We start from the raw sequence: 27,791 nt of genomic DNA, 5'->3' as shown, positions 1-27,791 counted from the left end.
ACTCCGAATGCTAAGTGAGCTGTTAAAATGCCAACAATCAAATGCAACCTAATCTAAACTATGCAAATTTTACTAAGTGTTGGCTGTTTGCCTTTGTTCCATGATTGAAGATCTAATCACTTACTCACTTAATATCGTGTCTCTCCTGAAACTCAATTCTTAGAAGTCTGTAATGCTTCATCGTGAGCAACTAGCGTGCATCTCTGTTAGCTGTACTGAGCTTCTCCCTTATATTACCTGGATGAAATCATGCTCCTTCATCCAAATAGTTAGCTATTACATTTCCATTTTTAGGGAATCACAAATTGTATGTCAGTGTGTGGTGGTTTGATCCTGCCTGGGTGCCAGCTGCCCACCAAAGCCACTCTGTCAATCCCATCCTCAACTGGACAGGGGAGAGAGAATTTAACAGAAGACACATGAGTCAAGGACAAGGAGAGATCACTCAACAATTCCCATCACAGGCAAAACAGACTCAATTTGGTGAAATTAATTGAATTTATTATCAATCAGATCACAGTAGGATAATGAGGAAAAAGAACTTATTCTGAGGTTTATGTTTGCTGCAAGCCTCTAACATTATTTCACTCAAAAGCTTTTAAATGTTAAGGAAACCATGTCCAAAAGGAAGGTATTAGAAGAAAACCAAACTATTGAAATGGAGAAGTAAGTGACCTAGAATTACAAAGTTTTTCTAAAAACATCTTGTGACAGAGACCATCTTTCTCAAGTAGGTGCAGAACAAATATCTTAGGTTTGGTCAAATTGATATATATATATATATGATATTCCTTCAGAACTGAGATAAAGTTCCATTAATAAATACCACATAGAAATTACTTAAGTAGTCTTTCCTTTAATTGAAGACAATAGAGATAAAATATTTCAACAAAACATAGAAGAAAATGTGAAAAAACAAGCTAGTTGGATAAACCCACTTTTAACACTGGTATATTAAATGCAATTCTTCTGTCAAATAACAGACTGGCAGAACAGCTGAGGTTGGAAGGCACCTCTAGACACCATCTAATCCAACTTCCCTGCTCAAAGCAGAGTCAAGGTGGTCTATGACAATGTCTAGTACTTCAGTTAAGGGTTTTTTTTTTTTCTTCATTTTATACACAAATGTATTTTAACAAATGCTTAAACCATCCGATCACAACCACAGTTAGCCTTAAGCCCAAGAAAAACTGAAACAAAAGAAAAAGCAGTGGGGTAATTTTTCTTCAAGAAAATAAACATAATTGATTATCATGTATATGAAGTATCCTGATTTGACATCAATTACAGTGGCAAGTCTAAAGTTTTACAAAACTTGTTTCAGTAAAGAGATTCTAAATCTGAAAGTTTGCTGCTGTTCAGTTTAATATCCATGTACGTACACTCTTTTATCATTTTATTGACTATCAGCTTGTCTGATACAAGCTCTACATTTTTCAGAATGCAAGTAGCATGCACATAATTATGGTATTACTTTCTCGAGCTCAATGAACAGTCTAACAGTAAAGTACTCTGACTTTCTGGACCAGCACTAGGCACTCAGATTGGCACAGCTATTGGGTCAGGCTCTCTGACAGCTCAAGCACACATTATGTTGACTTAGTTTGGTGTTGAATGTTTCCTTGTAACTACATCTACAGAACTGGTTCTCATTTGAAAACAAAGTCAAAACGACAAATCAAAAAACAAGGGTTCCCAAGATGAATCCCCCAGAATCACTACTATTGTTCTTAGAAGTCTGACTTTGCAAAAAAAAATTTGCTTAAATTGAAGATGGCAAGGAATAGCACATATTACACAAAACTGTATACAAAGTTCCACTAACAGAACTTTGTTGATTCAGGTTTTGAGAATTTATGTCTACTAATTACCATGTTTAGAGAAAGGTATCAAATACCTATACAAGCTTAATATAAAAATTTCACATCTTACTATACTAAGCCTTTGAGTTGAATGGATCATCAAAAGCAACAGGAATTCTTAAAGAACACAAAGAACTTGCATTTCCAATGCACTGAGAAAATCACTGTCCAGTTGCATCGAAGTAAATCCTCAGTTTTGATCTGTAATCTGTTTAAAAGATGCATATTTTAGTAATAGGATGGAGGCCATCTACATTTAAGACATCCAGAGGACTTAATGAAGCTACTCAGTAGAACCTGGTAACTGGAATACCAACATCCAAACCCAGTACAGACACCTCACTGAACGGTCCTTTAATTAACTGAAGGTCCACATGGACTAAGGGTTTTCATACAGAAGCAGGGCTAGTACACATATGACAAAACCAAAACAACAAAAAGCATGCTAAATGGACTAAATGTTAGCTAAAAGGGGGAGCAATGTGGATGGGACAGAACTCTCAGGACATTGTATGTTTAGTAAGGAAATGGCATGAAGTCTCCTTAGCGCACTAACAGGTAGAACTTGCAAATAACACTACAGATTAGCTACGAAAGGTAATTTTATGTGTTTTTAGTATAATTTTTGATTAAACTATTAAACCTTTGAAACCAGCTTATTCCATAGTAGTTGGTTGTCTGTAGTGGATTCATTGCTTTTTACCCAAGAGCTCACAGAAACAAGCACTGCTGTTTGTTTCACCTGGTGGCAGAATACACATACGGTAACCTTCTTGAACCATTGTTTTCCCATGCTACAACTACTGGAATAGTAGAAGTTAGCCATAAAAGAAAACAAAGAGAACTAGAAGATACTGAGCGTATTTTTGTTTTCATTGTCAGAGAAGCAATAGTCTTCATCTCTTTGAAAATAGCTTTTGCTTTATTCACATGTGTTTAGATGCCCTAGCAGCTGCTTATCCCATGGAGAACAAAAAGATTAGCAACCAAATCTGAAAACCCAGGTTAACCTTTGTAAAACACCATTCAGTGACTCTGCATCTTCAGTACTCTGTTCATCCGTGTACCTTTAGTGGTCTGTTCTACTTTTCATGCTGAGATCCTCTAAGAGCATTTACCAGCACACACTGTCAGCTTACATGCCCCCTGAGAACAACTGCAGCCAGAGGACTGGAGGACTACAAGCCCCAAAAATAATTTTAGCTGCATAGTCACAATAAGCTTGAGTAAGAAATGTGCTTGATTTCCAATCTGTGATTTTTCCTGAAGTCAGTAAACTTGACCAAATCTGAAAGTACAGGCAGGTTGTTACAGTAAACTATATGCACACTTTCGGAGAAGAACCAAAGAAGCACTATTGCTAATTGCTTAGTGAAGACACTTTAAATGAGCACTTAAGAGTCCTCCTCAGAAGCAACTATTTATGTTTCCAAGAAAGACCATGTTCCTGAAGCCATGCAACAGCTTCGCACTAATGATATTGCATCAGGAGACAGATGAAGAAGTTTATACAAGTTCAGAAATCGAGACCGAGAAATCACAGCTCCAGGTTTTTTTGTCCCTGAGATCTGTTGGATGGTTATTGCTGCAGTTAACTCACATTCTATAAAGATTACTGATTAGTAAATGGTTTTAGACTGTTGAAGTATAAAGTCGCCATCATCTCTTGTCCTTTAAAAAAGAAGTAAAACATTTCTCAGGATGTACAGTTTTGTAAAGCAATGAGAGCACCACTTAATTAGAGGCCCCAGCTCAAGTCTAGAAAAATCTCTTGAGAATACCAGTATCATGGAACAGAAATATTCCCATTCTCATGTTTCACATTGGGAAATACTTGCATTTCCAGTACTAATGGTTTCACTTCTATTCTGGATAATGATATTTATTTTGCTGTCCCTACTCGTGGTCCTTTTGAGAGAAAGGTTTAATTCAATCCTTTGAACATAATGATGAAATTATTAATAATGAGTTTAAGAAATCATTGACACACTTGAACTTGCTCAGGCATACAAAACAGAAGAACATAGAAGTTTCTGTTAGCAAACTGAAATGATAGAGAAGTTCAGGACAATGAAGAAAAGAACACATTTTCTTATCTGCAATTAGACCAAAAGGTGGAAACAGGACAATGTAGATTCAAATTATTCAAGTGAGATTACCAGTGCAGCACTGTGCCAGTTTATAAATTAGGACTTTACTTATATTTTTATAGGTATGAGAAGTGTTTTCCAAAGTCTCACAGGAAACAGACAGAAAAAACAGTATCTGACCTCTACCATCCTAACCATGAGGCTGCTCTTACTTTTCCAGTGGGCATTCAAACAATTGGACAACTGGAGAAAATGGACCATTGTTACAGCAGGGATTACTGTAACAAGCATATATCAAACCAGGAGCCCCGTGGAAAGGAAGTACATATGGACAGATTCGTGGTAGATGTTTCAGAGATGTTTATTTCTCCCGCCGCATGGCCGGGGCTCTGCTCAGGAACTCCGCAATCACGGGACCCGAGGGTCCTTGGCCACCCTGGGGAACACAAACCAACCAATGGGAACGAGGCTGAGCAGGGGCAGGGAAACCCCGTGTCTCCCCCCCAGGGCCCCTCTCCCAGGGCTCCGTGGCAGGGGAGGGACCCCAACAGACCATAATCAGAACGAAAAATCTGTGCTTAAAAAATACTTTACATAGTTGGGACCAACACTTTGCTGATTATTTGAAATCCAAGTCAATTAACTTGGATGTACTTATTTTACTTTTGATACAAAGTGCATCAACAGCGAAGCACAGACCCAGCAGAACTTCTCACACAGGTGACCGCCACATCATGGTATTAACAGTGATGGCTGTGGACTGGGAAAACAACCTGAAACCCTCTTGTTGAGAGAAAATAATAATAAGTCTTGTGCAAGCTTAAAAAGAAGCTGACTATTAAAACTTCCAGGGCTCTAGCCCTTTCAGAGCCAAAAAATTTTCTCTTGAAAAAGCAGAAGAAGACCTTGAAATACAAAAACACAGGTAAAGCTATTTATTTTCTCTCTTGGCTTTGGCCAGAAAAATAATTCATTGCTGTCCCTAGGGCGTTTCTGCACTGTCCTGTTCTAAAATCAGTGTTCAAAACCTTTTAATTATATGTAGTATAAACAGATTTTAATTTATTCAGGAAAAAAACATTACGAGAAAAAACCCCTATGTTTCCAACTCTTTGATGACAAAGGCAGTCTTCCAAATAAGCACCACTTAAACCCTATGCCTGTAGAAAAATTGTTCCTCTGCCTTTACTCTTGCTATTCATAGTTCTCTAAGCAGCTACTAGTCCTGACCAGATGACTGTAACAAATTCAAACACTTCTGGCAGAGGCATGTTTATTATTTTCTAATATGAATGCCTGCCAAGTTTCCCTGTCCAGGATTTTTTTTTTTAAAGAAAGGAACTATGTGAGCCAAACTATGTCAGGGACTATCCTTCAAGCAGCTCTTTCAGAAAGTGGAAGTGCACTATCATATATACAGACTTGCATTTGAATATGGTTCAAAAACATTAGAAGACATAGCACAGTCAAAACTTCAATCTTCAGAGCACAAAATGCTATGCTGTGAGTCTTGAAAATCACTTATCAATACAGAATACTCAAAATCTTTCTTAGCACATGATAAAAAAAGCATAAACTTTAATGAAATGAGCCATCTTTAATTCCCCTCAAAATCTTTTAATAAAACCTTCTGTTTAGTGACTTTTCAATACATATATTCTACAATGTCTTGTGTCCAGTCTATTGCTCATTAGTTTGCTGTACAAATCTCCACACAATATTATGGCATAAAGGCACACATCTTATGAGGAACTCTTAGAAGCACTAGTGCACATCATTATCTTAAATGATGGTCTTGTGATTAAAATACCTAGTGGCATGAAAAGGAGGATGAATCCCACTTCAAATCCACCATGACCTTGTACAAAAGTCATTCAATCCCTCGATCTTGATTCTACATCTGTAATAACCAAATTAATAATTGATTAAATATTTTAAAGCACAAAGTCATTCACTAACCACATAGATGGTATTCTGAGAAAAAAGCAGTCCCACAATTTATATATGTGTTAAACACTCAAAACCTACTCTTTGCAGGACTGGAATTAAAAGAAAGAAAAGTCAAATGTCTTCGCAAAGATTCTGCACATTACTCTCAGCTTTCCATCTGAACATAATCCTGAAAGGCCAACTTGAAGGAAATATTATCTTGCAAGAGTTTAATCCAATTGAAAATAACTCTAATATAATGACCAAAGCAGAAATATTACTTAAATAGGCAGTGGTTTGAGATGGCAAGTATTTTGATTTATGTTGCTATTACCAGGTTTTCAAGTCTTGATGTATAAAATTCTGTTCAGGATATGAACTGAGGAGGTGTGGGGGAGACAAAAACCTTAAGTTATGACTGCATGAAAAACAGCAATCAAAATTATGGCCAAAAAGAACTAAAAACTTAACCTCATACACAAATCACAAATGAGACTGTGGGTTCTCCTTATTCTGTCCTACAAGTAAGTAACTACCCTTGACAATTATGCATTTAAAAACCCCACAGGACTCCAGTTACTGGTTCTAAACAAAAACATCTGTAGCACATTTCTATGAGAAAAAAAACCCAAACCAACAAAAAACCTGTAAGAATGGAATTCCTAGAGCCAGCCAGAAATATATTGGTTTTATAGGAACTGTGATTCTTACATACTACCAAAAAATTAAGTCTTGATGTTATATAACCATATCAGCCAGATCATCTACTGACAAATTTCCTTGTATCCAACTGATGAATTGTCCATTGAAATTTTGATGTCTCATGTATTAAGAAACTGTCCTAAAGCAAAGAAAGATCTAACACATGGTTTCTTACAACAATGGTGTGTTAACAAAAAAAGTCTTCAAATGCGACATTTTGGATGCATTGATTCTGTTATTGTGGCTGCCACTGTTCAATAACTGAGGATCAAGAACTCCATTAACAGACAATTACAGAACATAGATATTTGTCTCCCCACTGAAAAAGGTGTAAGCCATTTCTAAATAGATATTAATTATAATCACAATAGTCTGCATTTCTTTTTTTTTTCTTTCACTTAATGGAAATTATGAGTCTTAATTCAGTCCAAAATTTCTTTTGTTTCACTTTATTTCTTTGGAAAAGATCACTCCATTTTCATCACATTCTTTACTAACAGTAGAAAACATCTGTTTGCCTTTCTTTTTTTTTTTTCCTCACACATTTTTTAACTGCTTGAGCAAATTCTAATACAAAACTATAACAATTCCAACCATCACTATCCCTCTTTGGAGTAAAGCCTTTTGTCTATGAATGGGCCTATGAGGAAACACCACTAAGCCTCATGAGAGGTGATCTTTAGAAGCCTTTTTAAAGCTAAATATTTCAACATACAGCTTGGCAATGAGAGACAATGATGTCCAGTTGCAACTGAGCTTATTTTAAAATGTGACTGAAATTCCTGAATAGCAAAAGAGCTTTTGACCCCACTGTGCAACTACAAAAATGGTCAAAGAACAACAATTTTCACTACAGATGTGACCTTTGCTTCATGACTTCAGAACTAAACTTGAACTAACTCATAAAAGCAGAAACTACCTCAGGCCAGGTTTACTTCTGAGTTAGGGATGAGTGTACACAGAAGCTATGTGCCAGAAAAACAAATAATTCATGCAGTTGGCACCTTGTCCTTTCACATGGCTAGCCTCCAGTGTCAACTTGGAGATTTCCTTGTTCTAAATGCTAGCAGCTACTAGAACATAGGTTGATTTTTAAAAATCCACTTTACTCCTTGTAAAATATGTAATGTATCATGATCATGAGTCCTATCAGTCAACTGAAAACTAATAAAAAAATAATAAAAGAATCCCAACCCAACAGGTTAAAAAAACCCTGCTGTAGTATTTTCTTTCATACAGTACTTTTTAAAAGACATTACAAAGAATTGAGAGGATACAAGAGCTACAAGGAAAAAAACCTATACTTTAAAAAGTAACTGATTAGTATTCAAATAGTAGTAACAACTAGGACTTGATTCTTTATTCCTTGGCTGGAACACTGGAAAGAATTTCTGGAGTTGCAATTAAGGTTCAATTCACTACCTACGAAAAGCAGAACATGCCTTCTCTTTCACCAGTACTGTAAGTTTCATAGAAAGAAGTAACAAAGTGACACTGAGAGATTTTGGGTGGCACTAGTGACAATAATAATATTTAAGAATATTTTGAAAACCAACACAAAAAAAAAAGAACTGCCATCACCTCCATAGAAGCTTACTAGAAGTCATTTCTTTTGTATCGATGACACTATCATCCTTAATTACAAACTTCATCCTTAAACTGATTTTTAAACAATGTTTTCCCAATCATTTAAATTTTCCCTAAAAAAAACCCATGCTAACAAATGAAACATACAATTTGAAGTATAATGACATTGGACTGCTCTCATATCCAATTACTCTGGTATTTACACAAGGATTTAGTGGACCGATTTCTCTACCACATATTCCTTCTCTTCTGAAAACTGTAACAAAATGAAGGGCATCAATACAACAGTTGGAGAGTTTTCCAAATATTACTTAAATGCAGAAAAAGAAAAAAGAGAAAAACTATTCCTACCTAATTTAAACATCCAAAATTTTGTTCAAAACTGTATCATAACATTTGTAACTGCTATACCAGGTTCTACTCAGTCAAAACAACTGGGGTTCTGGGTATGCACTTAAAGACAATTTAGAGATATTGAAGAGCTAGGATTATATTCAGAGTAGCAGAATATATCTAATTCTGTTACATCTGGTTACATTAAGAAATGGCTGGTATCTGTAACAGATCATTTCACATTTGAAGAAATTAAGAAACTGTTTTAGCATGTTTAGATAGAAGAAAGTTGAGATTCCTTCATGAATGCAGATGGAATGGACTTCTAATTCCCCAAGCTTTATTTTTTCCTCTTTTTTCTTCGTATGTTTCTCCTCCTGTAATCCTCACAGGAATATGCAACCTCTAGTACTAGAAGCATCTTGTTTTACTGTTCTGATGAATTCAAACACCACATTTTTGCAAAGCTGCAGTGTGTGAAGTAATTTAGAACACAGCCAGTAGAAAATCATCTGCCTTTCTCAGTTACTCATTACAGTATCAATATGCAGCTCACAAAACAGTCTGAAGCTGTAAGTTATTTTCAGCTCTAGAACAGCTGAAACCTCAATTACGCTGTGCTAACAATGAACCCAATTATTTGAGGACAACAAACTGAGTCTACCTCTATTAAAAAAAAAAAAAACCAGAATACCACAAACACCCCCCCAAAAGCCTCCTCAGCTCAGCAAACATATTGAATGAGTCCTTCCCCCTCTCTTGCCTCTTCCCTGCAATTCTAAGTGATGTCCTAGTGTAAAAGCACTAACAATTAATCACACCTGATCATTTATTTGTCGCAACACAAGCCAAATAAAATCTGAAGGCTTCAGAAAGCAACATTTATGCAATGTGATGGTTACTATATCAAATTCTTGGACCAAGAAACTCTTGTTCAATACTGCACACCATAAAACATTTTAAATCATCAACTAAATATAGAAAAAAGAAAATGCAAACCACTGGATTGGAAACTCATCAACTTATCTGATGTAGAGACTCAACTGTATGATCAGGTTTTAAGTTTCAACTGAAGGCTTCTGTTCTGCAAAGCAGCTGTAAAAACAGACAAGTTTTGTACTACTCTGTTACAAATAATGCATGTGCTTCTCCTGACCCTTGTATACCAAATTATGTATCTTCTGACAATAAAAGCACTACAATGCAATCTTAAGCCACCAGGTTTTCTCCTAAATCAGTTTCTTACTCAACTTTCTCTGGCCAACTCCACTCTGATCTACTGTTATTTTTCCACCACCATTTTATCTCCACAACTTTATTGCCAACTGCATAAGCTTCAGCCTCTCACCATTACATGTTCTGCTGTCAAAATACCAAATCCCTGGTCATTAGGGTTCTACAAGTAAAAAATGTAGTCACTCATCCTTTAAAAACTAGAATTGAAACATTAGCTGTAATTAAATGGCTTACTCTGAGTCAGATGGGTACAGAAGCCAAATTATTAATAAACTTAAAACACTGCATTTCTAGTGATTTCCGTAAGAGAACAATATTCTGAAAAAGCCAAAGACTAACCTGGAAAGAACAAGGTATCGCTATGGTTTTCTTACAATAAATCAAGCTTACACAACATATTTAAGATTTTTATGGAAGTAACTGAGTAATGTAACAAACAAACAGGCTACAAGAAGCCCACTGGCACTAAAGAAGATATGATCAGGTTGAAGAAGTGTGTTGTTTTTCACAGCATTTGGGTTTTGCTCTGTTTTTGAAACCTGCCACATATGCACCTAACATTATGCAGGCCCACTTGTCTTTCTTTGCCAGCAAGAGATGCATTTTCTTGTGCACCCATCATGGCTGAGTCTGGCTTGAAGTCTGGCTGGTTTTAATTTATTTCTACTTATACACTGGGAAGATGAACACCAGATATTTATTTGTTTTATTTACATTTTCACATCCCTTAACCTAAAAATAATACAAATTGTCATGAAAGTAGCCAATACAAAAGGTGTTCACAAACTGTACAGCATTGATGAGAATATTGTAGTTCTTCACCATGTTCTACACCTCTCGGACAGTTCTTGGTCAGGGGGACCTTGTTTTTCTCTCCTCTCCTCTCCCACTGCACAGAGCAATAAACCTCATGCAACAACCTCACTTCCAGCCACAAGCCCAGAGATAAGAAATTTCAGGGGATGAGTCAGCCCCATGAGCCACAGCAAGCAAAATCAAAAGGGAGCAGCCTTAGATAACTGGTCCCTGTTATTTCAACTCCAACATCAGTATTTTCACAGTCCTGGCTCTTATCACTCTCCTTCCTCCAACCTCCCCCACCCCCCAGCTCACCTCACATGCTCTACATACTCCTTTCTGATCCCAGTCTTCCTTTCAACACATCCTACCCTTCCCCTGTTTTTCCATTCAGGAAATCCCTCCTACAAAATTCCACTTCAAAATAATGACTAACAATATTGCCATGCCATCTGTTTTCATAACATATCCCTCTTTCTACACCTTTTAACGCTCCATTTATATAGAACATAACTTTTTTGGAGTGAGGACTACCCTACTATTATCTGCACACTGCCTAAAACAACTGGTTTTGATTCCTAAATCTTTCATCTTTAATATACAGTGGTTAAAATGACTATTTATTTCCTTGATTAGGTTTCCAGCCGCTGGCAGAAGAACACAAATTCACCAAAACCTGACATGCTGGCACAATCTGTAAATGCTTAGCAGTACTTTATTCTGTTCTTCTCATCTATCTGAAAGTAGGGGGGCTGCTGATGGGGTTTTTTGTGTTTTTTTTTTTTTTTTAGCTTTTCTTGTTGGGGGTTTTTTGGGGGTTTTTAATGCATCAGACCCAAACCAGGAATCTATACTGTAAAGATAATAAATTAATCTCTGCATGGAATTGCAGGTTTACAAATGCCCATGTCAATTCACAATTCCTCAAGAACTGTACATCAAAAAAACCACCACCACCAAAAAACCATAAAAAACTGGAACAAAGAACGACCTGAATTACCATGGCATAAATGTACAACATACGCCATTCTTCTGAAGTAAGAAAAACATGGGACAATTTAAAACTGTATTTCCAATACAGAACACCTTTTTAGTCACATGATGACTTACATTCAGTTATTTTACACAGTTCTCATGTTTTCTATCAGCTAAAACATACCATCAAAACCCAGAAAATCCAGATTCAAGATTTATTACTTTTACACAGTCATAACATACCCAAAATATCTACATAGAAGCTTTGTAAACGTTACAAAACAAACCTTGCTGTAATCAGAATTGAGATGAAGTGTTTATACTTTCACCTCAGAGGATGGCAAGTTAAAAAAAAAGGAAGGGGCAACAAGACACACACTGGACATCTCTAAAACAGATTTGGCTGTTATGCAGCAAGGAAAGAAACAAAACTTAGGTGTGGAGAAGCAGTCTCGTAATAATGGATCACAGAGGCCAGTCATTTGCAGTGTACTTTAGAAGTCAAAACTCAGACCAAGATTGTTTAACATCTTCATTAAGGAGCTGGACATTGAACAGGTGCACCTCAGCAAGTTTGCAGATGATAAAATCTGGAGGAGTGCCTTCTACAACAGAGGGTTGTGCAGACATTCATAACAGGCAGAAGAAATGGGTAGAAGAACTTCATGGAGCCCCACAAGGAGAAATGAAAAGTCTTAACCTGGGGAGAAGTAACTCCATACATCACTAGGGGCTGGAGGCAGACTGACTGAAAAGCAGCTCTGATGGAAAAGACCCAGGGGTCCTGAACATAAATGAGCAGCCACAAAGAAGGCCAAGAGTCTCCTGAGCACCATTAGGAAGAATAACACCAGCAGATCGAGGGGCATGATGCTTCTCTACTCAGCACTGGTGAGATGCATCCTGGATGCTAGCTTCAGGTCTGGGTTTTCCAGCACTAAACATGGATACTGGAGTCGGGCCATAAAGATAATTAAGGGCTGGGAACACTGGACATGCAAAGGAAGGCTGAGTAAGCCAGGATTTTGTAGCCTCAGGAAGAGAAGGTGGGAAGGATCTTATCGATGTGTATAAATACTGGATAGGAAGTACTAAAGAAGAGTGAGTCTGACTCCTCAGCAGTGCCCAATGAATGGACAAGAGGCAATGAGCACAAACTGAAACACAAGAAACTTAGAAGTCTGGTGGTTTTCTTTCTTTCTTTGGTTTGGTTTGGTTTGTTGTGTGTGGTCAAACACTGGAAGTTACATAGACAGATTGTGGCGTTTTCATCCTTGGAGCTTGTCTAGATAGCCCTGCTCTGTGCATGGTACTTGGACTAACTAGACAATCTCTAGGGATGTCCCTTCTGACATGAACACTAATCTGAGGGTGAAAACACACTTCTACTGTAAGAAACAGATAAACAGATAACCCACAGCAGAACTGGGTTCTTTTTACTGCTACTATTTTAGGTCTAACAGTAAAGATGGCTAAGTATCAGTTCCACAAAGCTAATTCAAACAGCTCAAAAATTAAAATATTTGATACCATAGATTCATTTTACCTCAGCATAAGAATCTGCCCGTAATCTCTTCTGATTTCCTACAGGCAGCAGAATAGGTTTCACTGCTTAAAAATGTGAATGCCACAAATCCATTTGCTTAATGGTCAATGGACAAAGACATACGAGAACATAAAGAATGATTCATCTGCAACAAAAGTATTTCGTAATATTTTAGCTGGCTTAAATATGTAACTTTTCAGAAGAAAATACAAAAGTTTCTATATCAAGAACTCCAGAAAATAGCCTCTTCATCTGGACATTATGTGTAATAGGGGTGGCAGCAGTAAGAATTTGTTCACTATTGATCTGAAGGCAGTACCTGTCAATTCGAGGGCTGAATCAGTTTCCAATTCTTACTGCTTAATAAGATCTGTACTATGCAGAAACCCACCGAAGTAGTTTCAAACACAAAATGAAAGACTCATTATACATCTCATTATACGAAACTTGGAAAACTTTTATTGTAAACCTCCGCTGAGGTCAGGTATTATGGATCAGGTGCAACATTCCACAGTCCTTTCAATATTCACACTGAGTACCACATGTTGATATTGCACCTAAAATAGGACATACAGCTTTTCTGTAGTAAACACTAGTTTAGTCAGCAAACAGCACAGAGGCACAACATGAGTGTAAATAAGCAGGGCTGCTCTTACTTTTTCTCCTTTAGGAAAAGAACATGTCACTAAAGGACAAACACAGCTAAGCAATGATCTCTGTACTGAATATTCTCTTTTTTCTTCTTCTTTCCAAATCTAAATCAGTTTTCACTAACAACACCAAAACCTTCCAGTAACTTTCACAGCTGTAGGGTAATCAACTTCAAGACAGCTACCTGGCAACCTTTCCACATCATTTGGATGCAACTGTGCTTACCTGGACACAAAGGCTGTGCAGAGCACCTGGATACTCACTGCTGACAAGAGTAATCTCAGTCATCACAGAATGCTGAGATTAGAAGTGGCCTCTGGAGGTCACCTGGACCAAACTCCCTGCCCAAACAGGGCCACTGACAGCTGGCTGCCCAGGACCACATCCCCAGAACTTTAAGTGCCTCCAAGGATGATGACTCCCCAATGTGAAACCAGAGAAGGCATGCACATATACACCAAGGTAACACAACATGAACTCATAAACATGCAGTAAACATGACAGACTGCAAATATATGAGTCAGGGAAGAAGTTATCTGAAATGGCTGTCTGCATACTGATCACAGGAAAGCTGGAACATACAGACATCAAATGGTTCCCTAATAAGCCATATGGCTCAGCCCAGCCAGCAAGTGTGAAGTTTTATTTAAATGCCCTGCCAAAAACCACACAAACTTGTGCACACCTTATAACTTCTCTGTAATAAAAAGCAGCTCTTGAAAGAAAAGAGCCTTAACAAACATGCATGAATGAAGACTATGCAAGAAGTGACATTTTGGACAGCCCCTATATGTGGTATAAACTTTTCTGATATTTGTTTAGATTCTTGTATATTTTGGGCTCTATTCTCAGTCTTAACTGTATCACTGGCAGAAAAATGCTGCCTGTCTGCAAGCTCACATACTTGATTATTCCACTGCATTCTTCATAATTGTTGGTTTCACTGGAATACATATAGGTATTATGAATAACAGTGCAATTAAGTGTAACTATATAGATTTCACAGCAGACCTTTGCAATCAATCCCTGGACCCTGCTAATCAAGCCTATGGCTTAACATTATAATTGTTACCACAACTATAACTTTGGTTAACATTGAAAGAACGTTATTTTACTGTTCACATTATTTTATTACTGGGCAGTGTAGTAGCCCAGAAATAACACTGCTTGTAGACAGCAGCTTCTTCACTGTATTATCAGTTCTGCTACTTATTTGATGTGGGACCCTAAGTAAACTCATCCTTTTCTTTACATAGGTATACCTTGCTGTCTGTCAAGAACACATTCCTGAAATGTGAGATAATTCAATATAGTGATACAATTTTCCCCACAGAATAAATGTGATATAGAGGAGACATACACACAAAAAATGCACACAATTGTAACATACAGGGACAGTATCTATGACATGGCAGACAGAGAGGAAAAGGCGAAGAAGCAAGTTCATCAGTTGTCACCTCAACATCCAGTGATGACAGGTCAGGAGGCTGAGGTACTGGCTTTGCAATAGCTGGAGACAGAGAGTCTCTTTAAAGTGAAATTAAAGAAGAAAAAAATTTTCGACTGCCAATTGTCCTGAGATTTTAATGAGCAGGTCTCCGGTAACATGAGAATGAATACTCAGTGACTCTGTCTGATCATTATAAAAAATTTCACCCACTTCATTTGTGAGACAGAGCATTGACTATAAATCTTTCAGTATGAGTGTTCATACTGCCTCTTTCCAAATGGTTATATGTTCACTGTCATCATCATGCTTCTCAGAGGTCCACTGCACACAGAGGTCAAGCAAGTCAACTAAGGGTGAAGGACAAAACCAAGGTAATGGCAACAGTTAGTAGAAGACAGTATTATTAAATGATCAATACTGGAACTCTGAATATGAGAGACTGAGAAGAAATTGATAGCATGGTATTACCACACCTGTTTCCTTCTTTCAGAGATTTATCTTGTCTGCTCAGACTGCAAAAATTACTAATCAGGAGCTGTTTCTCACTGAGTGTTTACACATCATCTCATCCTGCCAACCTCCGTTGTGATATGCATGTGCTTCTCTGGTAAAAATAAGAGAGACAACTATTTTCAGACCAGTGTGCTATTTTGAGGAGGTTCATTTTACACACTGCAAAAGAATATATTTCAACAAGCAGCCAAAAAGCACCCTTAAGAAGTATGTAACAGAACTGGAAATTGTAGTTGAGATAGATAAGCTCCTGGTCTACTTCCAGGGACACTAATCATAAAAACCAATCCCAGATTCAATACAGATGCAGCTACTTTGTGGACATTTTAAAGTCTGCAGCTGATTGAGTTTAAAGCATGTAGGGTCACATATGCATGTGTTTTTTTGACTGAATTACAACAGCACAAATATATTCAGTGACTTGACCAGGAGGTACTCTACAACAGCAAACACAATATTGGTTATGAATCTAGTAACCGGATTCTATTTAGAACATCAATTTTGTCACAGTATTTTAAAGTTTATTTAAGAAACAGAATTTTAGCAAGTTGCATATATACAAGTATGAAATTGGCTACTTAACAAGTTTCATGCCAGTGGAGCAGAATCTCAGTTTATTCAGGCAGCCTCTCATTGCTCAAACAACTCAGCAGGCAATCTACACAAAGTATGTAACAAATGCCTCTAAAAAAACCCCCAAAAACCAAAACAAACCCCCGAAAATAACAACAACAAAAATCCAGAAGGTTCTTAAAAAAACCCAACCGAACACACCACCACCACTAAACCCCCACCAAAACCTGACAATTTGGAAAACATGTCCTTTTAATACATGAGGCAATTCTTCGGAAGTATGAGAAGAAGGCTGTCAGTGCAAGATGCAGAAATGTTATGATGGAAGTGAAGCTACACTGTACGACACAAAAATCTTTTAGGCCATGCTGTAGCTCACAGAATAACCCCTTATCAAGAGTTGTACACTGGTATATTTTGGGAAAGGGTGTGAAAAGGTAAAGCAAAGGCACAAGCCTCACCACAATGGCTGTATCCTCTTCTGCGTCCTCTCACTGGGAATCCACAGAAGAAACTGGAAGAGTGTAACCAAGAAGTAGTACCCACTTCTGAGAAATGGAATATGGGAAGTAGCAGCAACTGGAACAATGCTCAGCTGTGAACACTGAACTAAGGAAGCTACAGGGAAATGACCACTGTGGGGGACAGTATCTGAAATGGTAGGGAAATCGGGGAGAGGAAAAGTTCACCATGAGCTGAGTGCAGAAAGCAGCAAGATCCTGCAATGAGTTCAGTCCTTCTCAAATGAACAATAACAGAGGACAGAAAGACAGACACTGGATAGGATCAGATATACAGCCTAGCCCGGTCAGTGAAGGGGGAAAGGGGAGGGGGAAGAACAGAAGAAAGAAGATAAGCAGGCCCCTTCACTGAGTCATACCAGAGCTACTGCTGCTGGAAGGGAGCCAGATTTTAGCTGGAGCTTTTGCCTCTGCTTTTCTTCCCCCCCCCTCTTCTGGTCTCAGAAAACCAAGAAGTGAAGGCACCAAACTGAGATGCCTACCTGAAATACACTCAGATTTTGCTGACTGCAAGCCCTTACTCTGTATTACATTTAGCCTCAGAAAAACTTGCAATCAAAAGCATGCAAGAATAACTTAAAAACATACTTTCCTTTGGCTGAGTTTTTGTGCTGCCCTGAGTAAGATTCCTTCTTGGATCTGTGATTGCATAACGTAAAATACAAAACCCCTCCAAACAAGACAAATACATAAAGTGGCAGTTGAGGACAGCAGTTATATTACCTCTCAAATTACACATCACTTTTTCCTAGGTAAATTCCTAATCTGCCTTCTCCAAAGGCCATCCTGTCAATTGAATGCACATTTCTCAACCTAACACCCTTTAAAAGCAATTTTAAAATGTGCACCTATTTTTGTGAAATTTATCACACATCAGCCTCAAATCACATCCACATCAAAATTATTTTTTTTGCTAATATTTCAACTATCTGTTTGACAATACTCATTATTACACACCAACAGATATCTCCTACGTGGTTTATGAGTAGTGTCCTCAGCTACTTGTGCTCAAGTCTTGTTAAGTGAAGTGATAATTTAGCAACCTCAGCTTGCTAATTAATGTCTCTCCTAAAATGACATCTAGTCTCCCTGATTTCTTTATGAAGGGAGTTACAGCTTGAGTCTGTCTTTCTGCAGCTGAATAAGCACCTGACAGAAACACTCAACTGAGCATTCACGCAGATGTTCTGAAATGGTCAGTGAAATCTTGAGGACAGACTACAAGAGCTTGAAATGGCCAAGAGCTAGTAGGAACCAATAAGAGATCTCATAGCAGACAAATCTTCACAATACCAGATAAATGGAAGCAACATGGGATAGCAATCGCCTTCTGAGGTCACCTAAATTTAAAAGAAGTTTGGAATGAGGCTTAGGGTGACTTACAAAGCTTAATTAGCAAACAGAGAATTAAATTCCACACACTTTTTCAGAGGAATAAAAATAATATGGACATGGCATCCGATCACTAGTGGGGTTCCATAGGGCTCCATCCTCAGCCCAGTTCTCTTCAACACCTTCAGTAATGACTTGGACACAGGTCTCAAAGGAATATTAAGTACGTTTGCAGCCACATTTAATTGGGAGGAGCTGCTGACTCCCTCAAGGGCAGAGAGGCTCTGCAGAGACACCTTGACAAATCAGTGAGATGGGCAACCACCAACCATATGAGGTTTAACAAGGTCAAGTGCTGGATTCTGCACCAGGGATGGGGGAGCCCTGGTTTTGTGTATAGATCAGGGAACAAGAAGCTGGGGAGCAGCATTCCAGAAAGGGACCTGGGGGTCCAGGTCAATGGCAGCTTGAACAAGAGTCATTAAGCTATTAGAGAGCATCCAAAGGAGCACCACAGGGATGGTGAAGGGCCCTGAGGGGAAGCCACATGAAGAACAGCTGAGGTCACTTGGTCTGTTCAGCCTGGAGGAGACTGAGGGGAGACCTCATTGTAGTCTTAAAACTTCCTCATGAAGGAGGTGACTGAGGGGAGACCTCATTGTAGTCTTAAAACTTCCTCATGAAGGAGGTGCAGGTACAGATCTCTTCACTCTTGTGACCAGTGACAGGACTTGAGGAAATGGCACAAAGTTGCATTGGGGGAGGTCTAGGTTTGGTATCAGGAAAAAGGTTTACCTGGCACTGGCACAGGCTCCCCAGGGAAGTGGTTACAGCACCAAGCCTGAGAGAGTTCAAGAAGAATTTGGACAATGCTCTCAGGCACCTCATATGACTCTTGGAGTGTCCTGTGCAGGACCAGGAGTTGGACTCGATGATCCTGATGGGTCCCTTCCAACCCAGCATATTCCATGATTAAGACCTGTGGAACAACCTTTTCCCAAACAAAACTATTAACATACACGACTTTTATGATTATAGATATCTCTTACCTTAAATATATCTGTTTTGAAGCCATAAATTCAGGTACTTATGTGGTTGCAAAAATCTTAACAAGATTCAGATTTAGCAACAGGAACGACAATTCAAGAATTGACAATTCAACTAACAACAATACATTAACAGAAAAATAAATTTTCATTATGATTTCACTCTGAACAACAGGCCTTTCAATTTTTCAAAGTTTTTTTCTGTTTTTACAAAAAGCATTTACAAAAGTAGTAGTTAGCAGACAATACTGCCTAAGAATAGAATGTGACTTGGTTTCATACTTGAGCATTACCTAATGAATTAAAACCTATTGTTCTTAAGCATAAGCAGCAATATTATGAGACTCCCTTACAGATACAAATACTGGTGCATCAGATAGTATCTATGCTCTTATACAATAAAGCATTAATTCAACACTGCTTTCATTGTATTACCACCATGGCAATGTTGCAGCATTTCTGAAATTATACTTTTGTCCACATCACTATGTCAACAGACATGCCAGTCTGCTTAAAGCAGCAAACAGCTAAAATTGAATGAAATGGCTCAACCAGCTCACTTCACCTTTTGCTACTGTAATCAGAACTTTACTCTTCATTTCACAAAATAACAGAATATAGTAGGCAGGTCTTTGGGCTTAAACAGAATTTTGATTCCTTGTCTTTCAAGCTCTTATGCAAAGATGTAGGACATCAAGACAGAATTTGCATAGCCTTGCCAAATACAACAAGATTTCTTCCTCAAAAGACATAAAGAAGTTGTCAAATGTTATTGCCAACACAGTCCATTCTAGGACATGATCCTTCCATTACTTGTAATTAAAAGTCTGGGTTTTATCTCCCCCAACCACAAGCCGCTTTCATTTTATAGATTGTAGCAGTAAACCTTTACAAATTAATTGCTGGGTACTGGATTACATAAAAGCCTTCAAAGGTAAGAACACTGGCAATCCCTGTCATTCACACACCTCACTGAATGCAGTACCTCCACAAGATGGGGCAGAAAGCACCAGGTGGGTGCCTTCAGGACCACTGTCCATAGCTGCTGGTGGACACAAGGATACAGCACTGCCAGACGTTTGACTTTCTGAACATCTGCATAAGCCACTACCACATACCAATCAAACTCCCTTCACTCAGCAGGTGAAATTTGAAGTCTGTTCTGAACCTGACTCCCAATTAGCTGCACAGCTTGGGCACACAGCTATAAACACAGTAAGATTCTGCAAAGTTAATCATGCCCGAGGTGGAGCAGCCTATACAGCCATAATGGGTTGCTACCATGGAGCACCTTTCCTGGAGGCAAGGCACACACATTAAACCCAGTAAGAAAGGGTTATTCCCACCCAGACCAACTCAAGTGAAGATAAGCATCACGCTGCCTGTAAGCCAAACAGTAAGGACATCCCATTGTCTTAGACAGTATGCTAGAAGTTGTTTTTACTATTCCTTTTTCCTCAAAGAAAATGTCAGTGTAGATATAAGTGATTATACTTAATTTTAAACTTCAGCTCTCAAGAAATAACCTGAGAATCACAGTCAGAGTACTTCTAACAACGACTGCTTAGGTCCAACACCTCTGAAGAGAGAGAATTACATCTGTCTGCCTTTTCTAAAAGAAAAAAAAATGCAGAGATGCAGTAAGAAGCTCATGAAGCTTATCAGCAAACATTACTAAAGGTACAGAACGTTTAAAAAAGATTTAAAAGTTTAAAAAGGAAATAAATAGGATAGACAAGTCACACTGCCTTTGCAGACTCTAGTGAATTGTCTTCTCTAACGAAGACAAATTAGAAACACTTCTATTATGCAAACTGACATTAGTTTATGGTTGGGGAAGCCAGGGATTTCCTACTGTATTCCTAATAGCTGGACAACTAAACTACTTTACTGTTTACTTTATGATGCCACATTCACGATATGGCATAGCCTAAACATTTTTCTTAAAAGAAAATAAGCCTTAATGAGTTAACCACACATATGCACAAAAATCCTGCTACTTGCCAACAACCTCAGGCTCTACATTTTTTAATAATGAAATAGTTACTCGTGCCATTACATAAATATTATTACATAATATCTCCTTTGTATGCAGAATTAGAGCTACATTAAAATAGGTCCCACTATTTCAATATTGTATCTATTAATCCCACTCATTCACTTAATAATTTGGAGCTGTAGCTGCATCAGAGCACAACAGCTTTAATATGTCACGCTCCTCTGTGCTTAAACAGAGAAGACAGTTAATTCTGAATTTAAAAAAAAACAAAAAACAAGCCAACAAAAAATACAGCAAAAATATCTGCTCTACTATAATAACCGGTTGAAGGGAAAGACACCTCTGCTGTGCTCTTTTATTACGTGTTTTTTGTCTTTCCTAAGATTTAATGTATGTATCAAAATATAATTTTCAGTATGCCAGTCAATAAAACATGCAGAAATACCTTAATTCCCAAGGTCAGCATTACACAGCATAAGTGTAAAGAAATCACAAGCAATGATGCTTAGTACGTCTAATATCTCAAAAAACAGGGGTTTCTTCCAACTTAATATTTAACATATGAGCAAACTACAATACATATTAAATTAATTTTCTTAAATATTATATTTGTTAGAAATTTGTTCTGAGAGTATATTTGTTTGTATTGGTCAGAAACACATTTGAGACGTGGGACGGCTGTAAGCACAAGGCCACACAGCGAAGAGGCAGTGTAGAAGTAGCATGTGACATTCGCGAGTCTCGGGGGGCAACATGTGGCCGGCGCTCAGGACGCTCCTCTCTGCAGTGCAGCACCGGTGCCTCCGGCCGTGCGCGATCCGCACCGCGACACGAGCCCCCACTTCCGAAGTGCCGCACAAGTCTCACTTGCGCCCGCGCTCAGCGGCTTCCCCCTTGTCCGCTCGCCCTCCCGCAGCAACAGCTCCCGGGAAGGGCAGGAGAGCGGCGGTGGGCACCGGGAGCGAGGGCGGCACGGGCCGGCCCCGCTGTTTGCACAGCTGCGCCGCTCTCCCGGGGCAGCCCCGCACAAAGCCCCGGCGGCCCCGCAGCCCCCGCGCGGGCGCGGCGCGACACCCGGGGCAGATCCCCGCTCCTCGCCGCTGCCCTGCCGTCCCCGCGGCCGCCGCTGGCAGGTGAGACGCGCCGCAGCGGCGGCGCCGGGCGCGGAGGGGGGGGGGCGCGACCCAGCCACAAAGAGCGGGAGCTGCCGCTGCCTCCGCCGCGGGGTGGGCGACGGCGGGGCTGGCGCCAGCACGACCCGCGGCGTCGCAGCGAGGGGACGTCCCCACCCGTCCGTCGGTGGCGGCGGCGGGGGTCATCCCTTACCTGCAGGGGTGGCGCCGAAGACTCTCACGACGGGCACCCGCTTGGCCGGGGCCTCTCGGAAGCGGGACTGGCAGGGGTCCAGGCCGGGCAGCGGGCTGCCCATGTAGTAGTCGGCAGTCACGATCCGCACTGAGAACATGTTTGTTCGCCGCCGCCGAGGCACCAGCACAGCACCGAGCGAGCGCGGAGCGAGCGCGGAGCCCGCACGGCTCCCCCCGCCCGCCGCTGCCGCCGCAGCGAGCGCGCGCGCGCGCAACACTGCCAGCGCCTACCGCTCCTCGCCCGCCCGCCGGAGCGCGCGCACGCTCCGCGGGAGCGCGAAGAGCCCGGCACGCGCCTTGTCTGTGTCTCCGCTCCCCCCCCGCCGCCGCCGCCTGATGCTGCCGCTCTGGGCGCGTGCGCGGCGGCGCGCCCCGCGCGCGCTCCTACAGCCGGTGCGGCCGCGCGCCCCTGAGGGACAGCGCGGGCTCGTCCCCCGCGGACGCCCCGGCGGCGACGGGGGCACCCCGGCCCCGGGCTGCAGCTGCTGTTGCCATGATGATGTCGTCACGGATGCAACCATTGGGGGAACGGCGGGGGGGGGGGGGTGGATGGGCCATGTGTTGGGGGAAGGGGGCACAATGCGCAGAGGAGGTATCCCTCACTCCCTGACACTCATACGCGCTCCCCCCCACCCAATCTTTCGGGTGGGCTCGGCAGGCGGGGCGCGAGCCCGCGTGGGAGGGTGAGGGGAAATCTTTCTATCGCTTCCCCTGGTGGCGAGGGAGGAGGTAGGGAAGGAGAGAAGGACGGCCTCGGTGATTCGGCGATCGGCCGCGCGGGCTGAGGGTGAGGCTGCGGAATCCCGAGCCGCGGATGAGGCGGGAGAAGCAGCGCTGCCGGGACACGACGGGGTTAAGCTGGGTCGACCGCCATTTTGGATGGCGGGGAGGTGAGTCTCCGCACGCCGCAGGGGCCAGCCAAAAAACAAAAACCCTAAGAAGATGGGGGCGAGGAAGGAGACGGGACACGGAGGAGAGGGTGGATCGGCCGCGTTCCCACCAGCGCCCGCGCGCCCTCGGGCTGTGACGGTCCGCGCGCGCGGCCGGGGGGCGGGGCCGGGGCTGCGGAGGGACGGCGGGGATTGGCGGCGGGGCCGAGCGCGCGGGCGGGGCGGGGCGGGGCCGCGCGCGCTGCGGCGGAGCGGCGGGGGCGGGGTCGCGTCCCAGCGCCCCTGCGGGCGGCTCGGCACCGCGGCCGCGGCCCCCTGCTCCTGCTCCCCCTGCTTGTCTGCCTCCTGTTCCGCCCTTTAGGAGAGCTTAGTTTGCGGTTTGCAGCGGTCTCATGCAGGCTTTTATTGAAAACCGTAAAACAGGCTTGACTCCAGGTTGAGGTGCTGAAAAAACCTTGAGTTTAGGTTTAAGATTCGTGTTGCAGTCTCTTTGTCTGAGAGCTGCGGATTCGGGAGGAAAGACCCCAAAACAGCAAATATCCAAAGAGTTGGCAGTGTGGGAGAGGAGCCGGTTAAAAGGTCAAATACTCACACGCACTGCGAGCGATGCTGATACATGTGCGTGCAGGACTGGATGATACGAGACAAATGTACGAATCCATAAAACCTGACAAACGTCCAATATGTAGAACACATGTTTCGCATTTTGGTTACATGTGTTTCGGGTTTACATTTGAACAAAAGACAGGTCAGGCAGTTGCTACCCTTCATTTTTTCATTGTAATGAACAGGAAGCTTGCCTGTCTACTCAAGGGTAACTGGTTTCCTACTCTTTCTTTGTAGGCTGTTTATTTTCTCTAACTCACATCTGTTTTCCTCCTTAAACTCATTTTTATGAGAACAGAAAAAAAAAATCCAACTACCTTGTCATCGAGAAATCTTACGTCACAAAAGTGGTCAAAATAGGTTTGAATTCCAAACTTATTTTCATTGTATCTAAAGAATAACTGAGCTAAAACTTTAATTTTTGACAGTTGTTTACATTTGCAAAGCTAATATTTGGAAAACCTTTGGAACTGCAAAAATACTCTCATGAATACTTAGATTTCACAAAGGCTAATAAATCACTAGGAGTTTACTGGTGGGGCTTATTAACAAACAGCATCTCTTAACTATTGTTATTTGAATACATTTTGTACTGCTCCTTTACTAATCCATTTCCTTAATTTTCCATAGAACTTTGGTAGGGACAATAACAGTTCTTGTGTTACTCTATTCCGTGCTCTGTTTTCTTTCTGTTCACATGATCTTCTTAACTTGCTGAGCATTGTGTCTTCCCACCGTGTATTTCACTGACAGTTTAATGTCTTTGAACACTGGCAGATGTGGTCTGTTGCCTGCATGAGCTGAAGATACATCAGCAGTGCTATTCTGTGCTAGGGGATACCAGTCCACTGCTGTATTCTGTTGTCATCTGCATAGGCAGGAGAACATCAGCTAGGTTGGTGAATAAACCAAGACATTTGAGCCACTGGTGGATTCTGGTTTCTCCTAAATGAGTGTGGTGTGTGAGATGTAGCACAAGTTCATATGTGGGAGTCCTGCTGAAGAGAAAGCAGTTGCCCACAGTAGAATAGTGTAGAAAGCTGAAATAACTAACTTCTTAGAAGCATAAAGCAGGATTTGCTAAAGCATGTAATTCAGAGTCTTCTATTTAAAATGACAAATTTTTTATGCTGTTTATTAAATCAGGGAGTCCCATACTTTGAATCAAAAAAACCAAGAACAGTTGATACCTAACCTACAGCCAGTTTCTTGTTCATATGAGGTGCTAATTTGATTTCTGAAAGTGTTGAATGTTACTCTCAGAAAAAAAAATTAAAGCGACTTTCCTTTTTGATGTAAATAGCTTAATCCAAGTGGTAGTCTTAAAGCCACGCAGACACTTTTGTGGAACTTGCATGCTTTCTGAGCTGTGCCTTTTCAGTTTTCCGTAATTTCCTACAGCTCACTTCTGCTTTCAGTTTTGTCTTGCAGTCAAGTCAGTAGGTTTGTCTGCAGGGTCGCACCAAGGTAAGACTGTATTTTCAGTAAAGGTTTGAGTCAGCACTGTCACAGGAGGTCCCCTGCCCTCCTCCTCATGTCAGTGCAAGCATTTGAATAGCTGCACAAGGAACCTGACTCAGAAACGGAGCCAGGTAAAAGCAATCCTACTAAAAAAGATGAGTTAGTTTGAACCTAGATCAGGTCCGTGATCTGCCTCATTATGTAGGGTGTGAAAGCCTGTGCTTGCACAGCGGAGGAGGCAGTGCAGGGGCTGAGATTGAGCAGCAGGAAGAGAGTACTTCTTCCAGAAAGCTTGGCTTGTGGTAGTTTAAGTTGCTGAAGCCTGAAATTCAGCTTAACCCTTTCAGTAGATGACAGACACAAAGCGTGTTTCTGAATTTCCTACATTTCAGTTTGTGTGTCAGTGTTTGTCTTTAGCATTTGTTCTATTTGTTGTTCATGCACATGAGTGGATGCATGTACGATAAATACATTTTCTTCTAGTTTACACTTTACTACCTGAAAATGCTGCTGTCCTAGGGTGTCAGTAATTGTAAGAAGAAACATCCTGGTTAGAGAGCACTACCGCCCATTTTCCCTGGTACCTCCAAACACTCTATGTTCTCTCTCTATAAGGTTTCATCCAGTTTTCTGTTATAAAGCAAGTCACCCCCTTTCTCTGTTCTTCCAGTTGCTAAGCAGCAGCTGTTCTCCCCATTAGCCAGCCAAGTATTTGCATGAAAATAATCACTCTTGAATATATAACTGGTCCTAATCATGCACAGCTAAACAGCTGTACAATCAAAATTTGAGTATTAATAGTATTACTTATCTGCATAACTGATGACTGTCTTTTAAGTTAGAATTACTCCATAGAGTAAAGTCAATAAAGGTTTGCCCTTTTTTTTAAACAAAATGCATGTCAGTTTTTATTATTCTTTAATGCTTACTATGTAGCTACTTAAAAAAACCTGGTCACAAAATGATATCTGCAGTTCACAAAAAACTATAAATGCAAATATAAGCAGACACAGAATCATCTAGTGACTGAACATGATGGAGGCCAAGGGAAAAGCCACATTTTTCAAATATCTAATTATAGTAGCAGAGTGCAACAAAATTTGATGATGAAAGTTTAGACTATGACACAAAGGTAAAATTTCCAGCAGTACATCTTACCTTCAAAACCCACTTAGTTGTCCATGTTTGAGTTCCTATTGATTTCAAGGATGTTCAGTATTTCTGATGCCTATGATCTGAAATCTTGGAGTGCTCCCTCAGTCTGAGGATGCCGTGGATTTATCCAAACTATTATTTCAGAATGACAGCTGAGTGTGGCTCACATATTCTCAGGTGCTGTTTTTTCAGATGACACAAACACAGTGTCTGCAGGGAGAAAACCTGGATACATGGACGAGGAGTGATATGTGGTCCATCCAGTTGGTATCCCAACCTAGACAGTCAGACTGTCTGCATTACACAGGAAATTTATTTCCCAGTGTGCCCCACAGACTAAGTGAAATGAAGAAGGTCTGAATCTTCACACTGAAGTACTTGGTACTGTATAGTTCTGGACTGCCAAACCTGTACTTGCTTTGTCATTTATGAGAATCCATAGTTCTGTGTTAGACTGTAAGGCTCCATACACACCCAGTGCAAGAAGTCCACATGAGAGTTCTGACAAGCCTTGCGTATACTCCAGGAAGTTAAGCCCACTAAGGCCAGAATGTGAAGCAATAACATGCATGCCCATCAGACCAGCTGAAAGTCAATTACTCTCTGGTATCCACGAGTTGCTCAATTCCTTGTTGTTCACACGCGGTCCTTAGATTTTTATCTGATAACATCCAAACTGCCTCAAAGTGGCTCTTGGGCGGCTGAATTAATTTGTAGGGGTAACAGTGTTTTGGAAATAATGCTTAAGATCCTAATTAATGAGGTGTATTTGTTTGTTTGTTTGTTTGTTTGTTTTAATTCTCAATTACTAGCTACAGGCTAGGCAGTAGGCTCTGAAGTGTAGTGCAGTCACACATTTAGTCAATGGCATTACACCAGCAGTGTCTTGTCACTAGAAACCTGATGGGAAAACTAAACTAGGTCTCAATTATGAAAACATTAGGAGTATCAAAGCAGTCTTTTAGCAAAGGCTCTTAATAAACCTATCAGGGCAAGAACAGTGCCGTGTGATTGGAAAGTAGCAAGTGTGCTTGAAGGAGAGCCCATGGGTATTGTATGGGACATAGGAGACAAATTATAACATAGGGTATGCAAAGGTGTAGAAGTAAAAAAAAAGAGATATATCTCTGGTGTAGTAACATTAGATTTTATTGGAGTAACTGTATTTT

The 27,791-nt window shown here is 40.7% G+C and overlaps 1 protein-coding gene and 1 long non-coding RNA gene across 3 annotated transcripts in view; one reads left to right on the top strand and one right to left on the bottom strand.

Annotated features, from left to right (window-relative positions):
- Window positions 1-22,707, bottom strand: part of REV3L (REV3 like, DNA directed polymerase zeta catalytic subunit) — a 118,948-nt gene extending 96,241 nt beyond the window's left edge. The window contains exon 1 of one of the 2 annotated variants that reach the window (XM_039568093.1): window positions 22,470-22,707. In XM_039568093.1, the coding sequence (XP_039424027.1) occupies window positions 22,470-22,608 (139 nt within the window). In that variant the 5' untranslated portion in view covers window positions 22,609-22,707. The remainder of the gene's footprint in view (window positions 1-22,469) is intronic. The other variant, XM_039568094.1, reaches the window with a different exon arrangement.
- Window positions 22,708-23,083: 376 nt separating this feature from the next.
- Window positions 23,084-27,791, top strand: part of LOC120411700 — a 91,300-nt gene continuing 86,592 nt past the window's right edge. The window contains exon 1 of the long non-coding RNA XR_005604204.1: window positions 23,084-23,400. This is a non-coding gene — a long non-coding RNA (uncharacterized LOC120411700). The remainder of the gene's footprint in view (window positions 23,401-27,791) is intronic.

This window comes from Corvus cornix, chromosome 3 (assembly GCF_000738735.6).
Source record: "Corvus cornix cornix isolate S_Up_H32 chromosome 3, ASM73873v5, whole genome shotgun sequence".
NCBI classification, from domain to species: Eukaryota; Metazoa; Chordata; class Aves; order Passeriformes; family Corvidae; genus Corvus; species Corvus cornix.
Note: the sequence above shows the minus strand (reverse complement) of the source record. Positions and strands in the feature narration are given on the sequence as shown.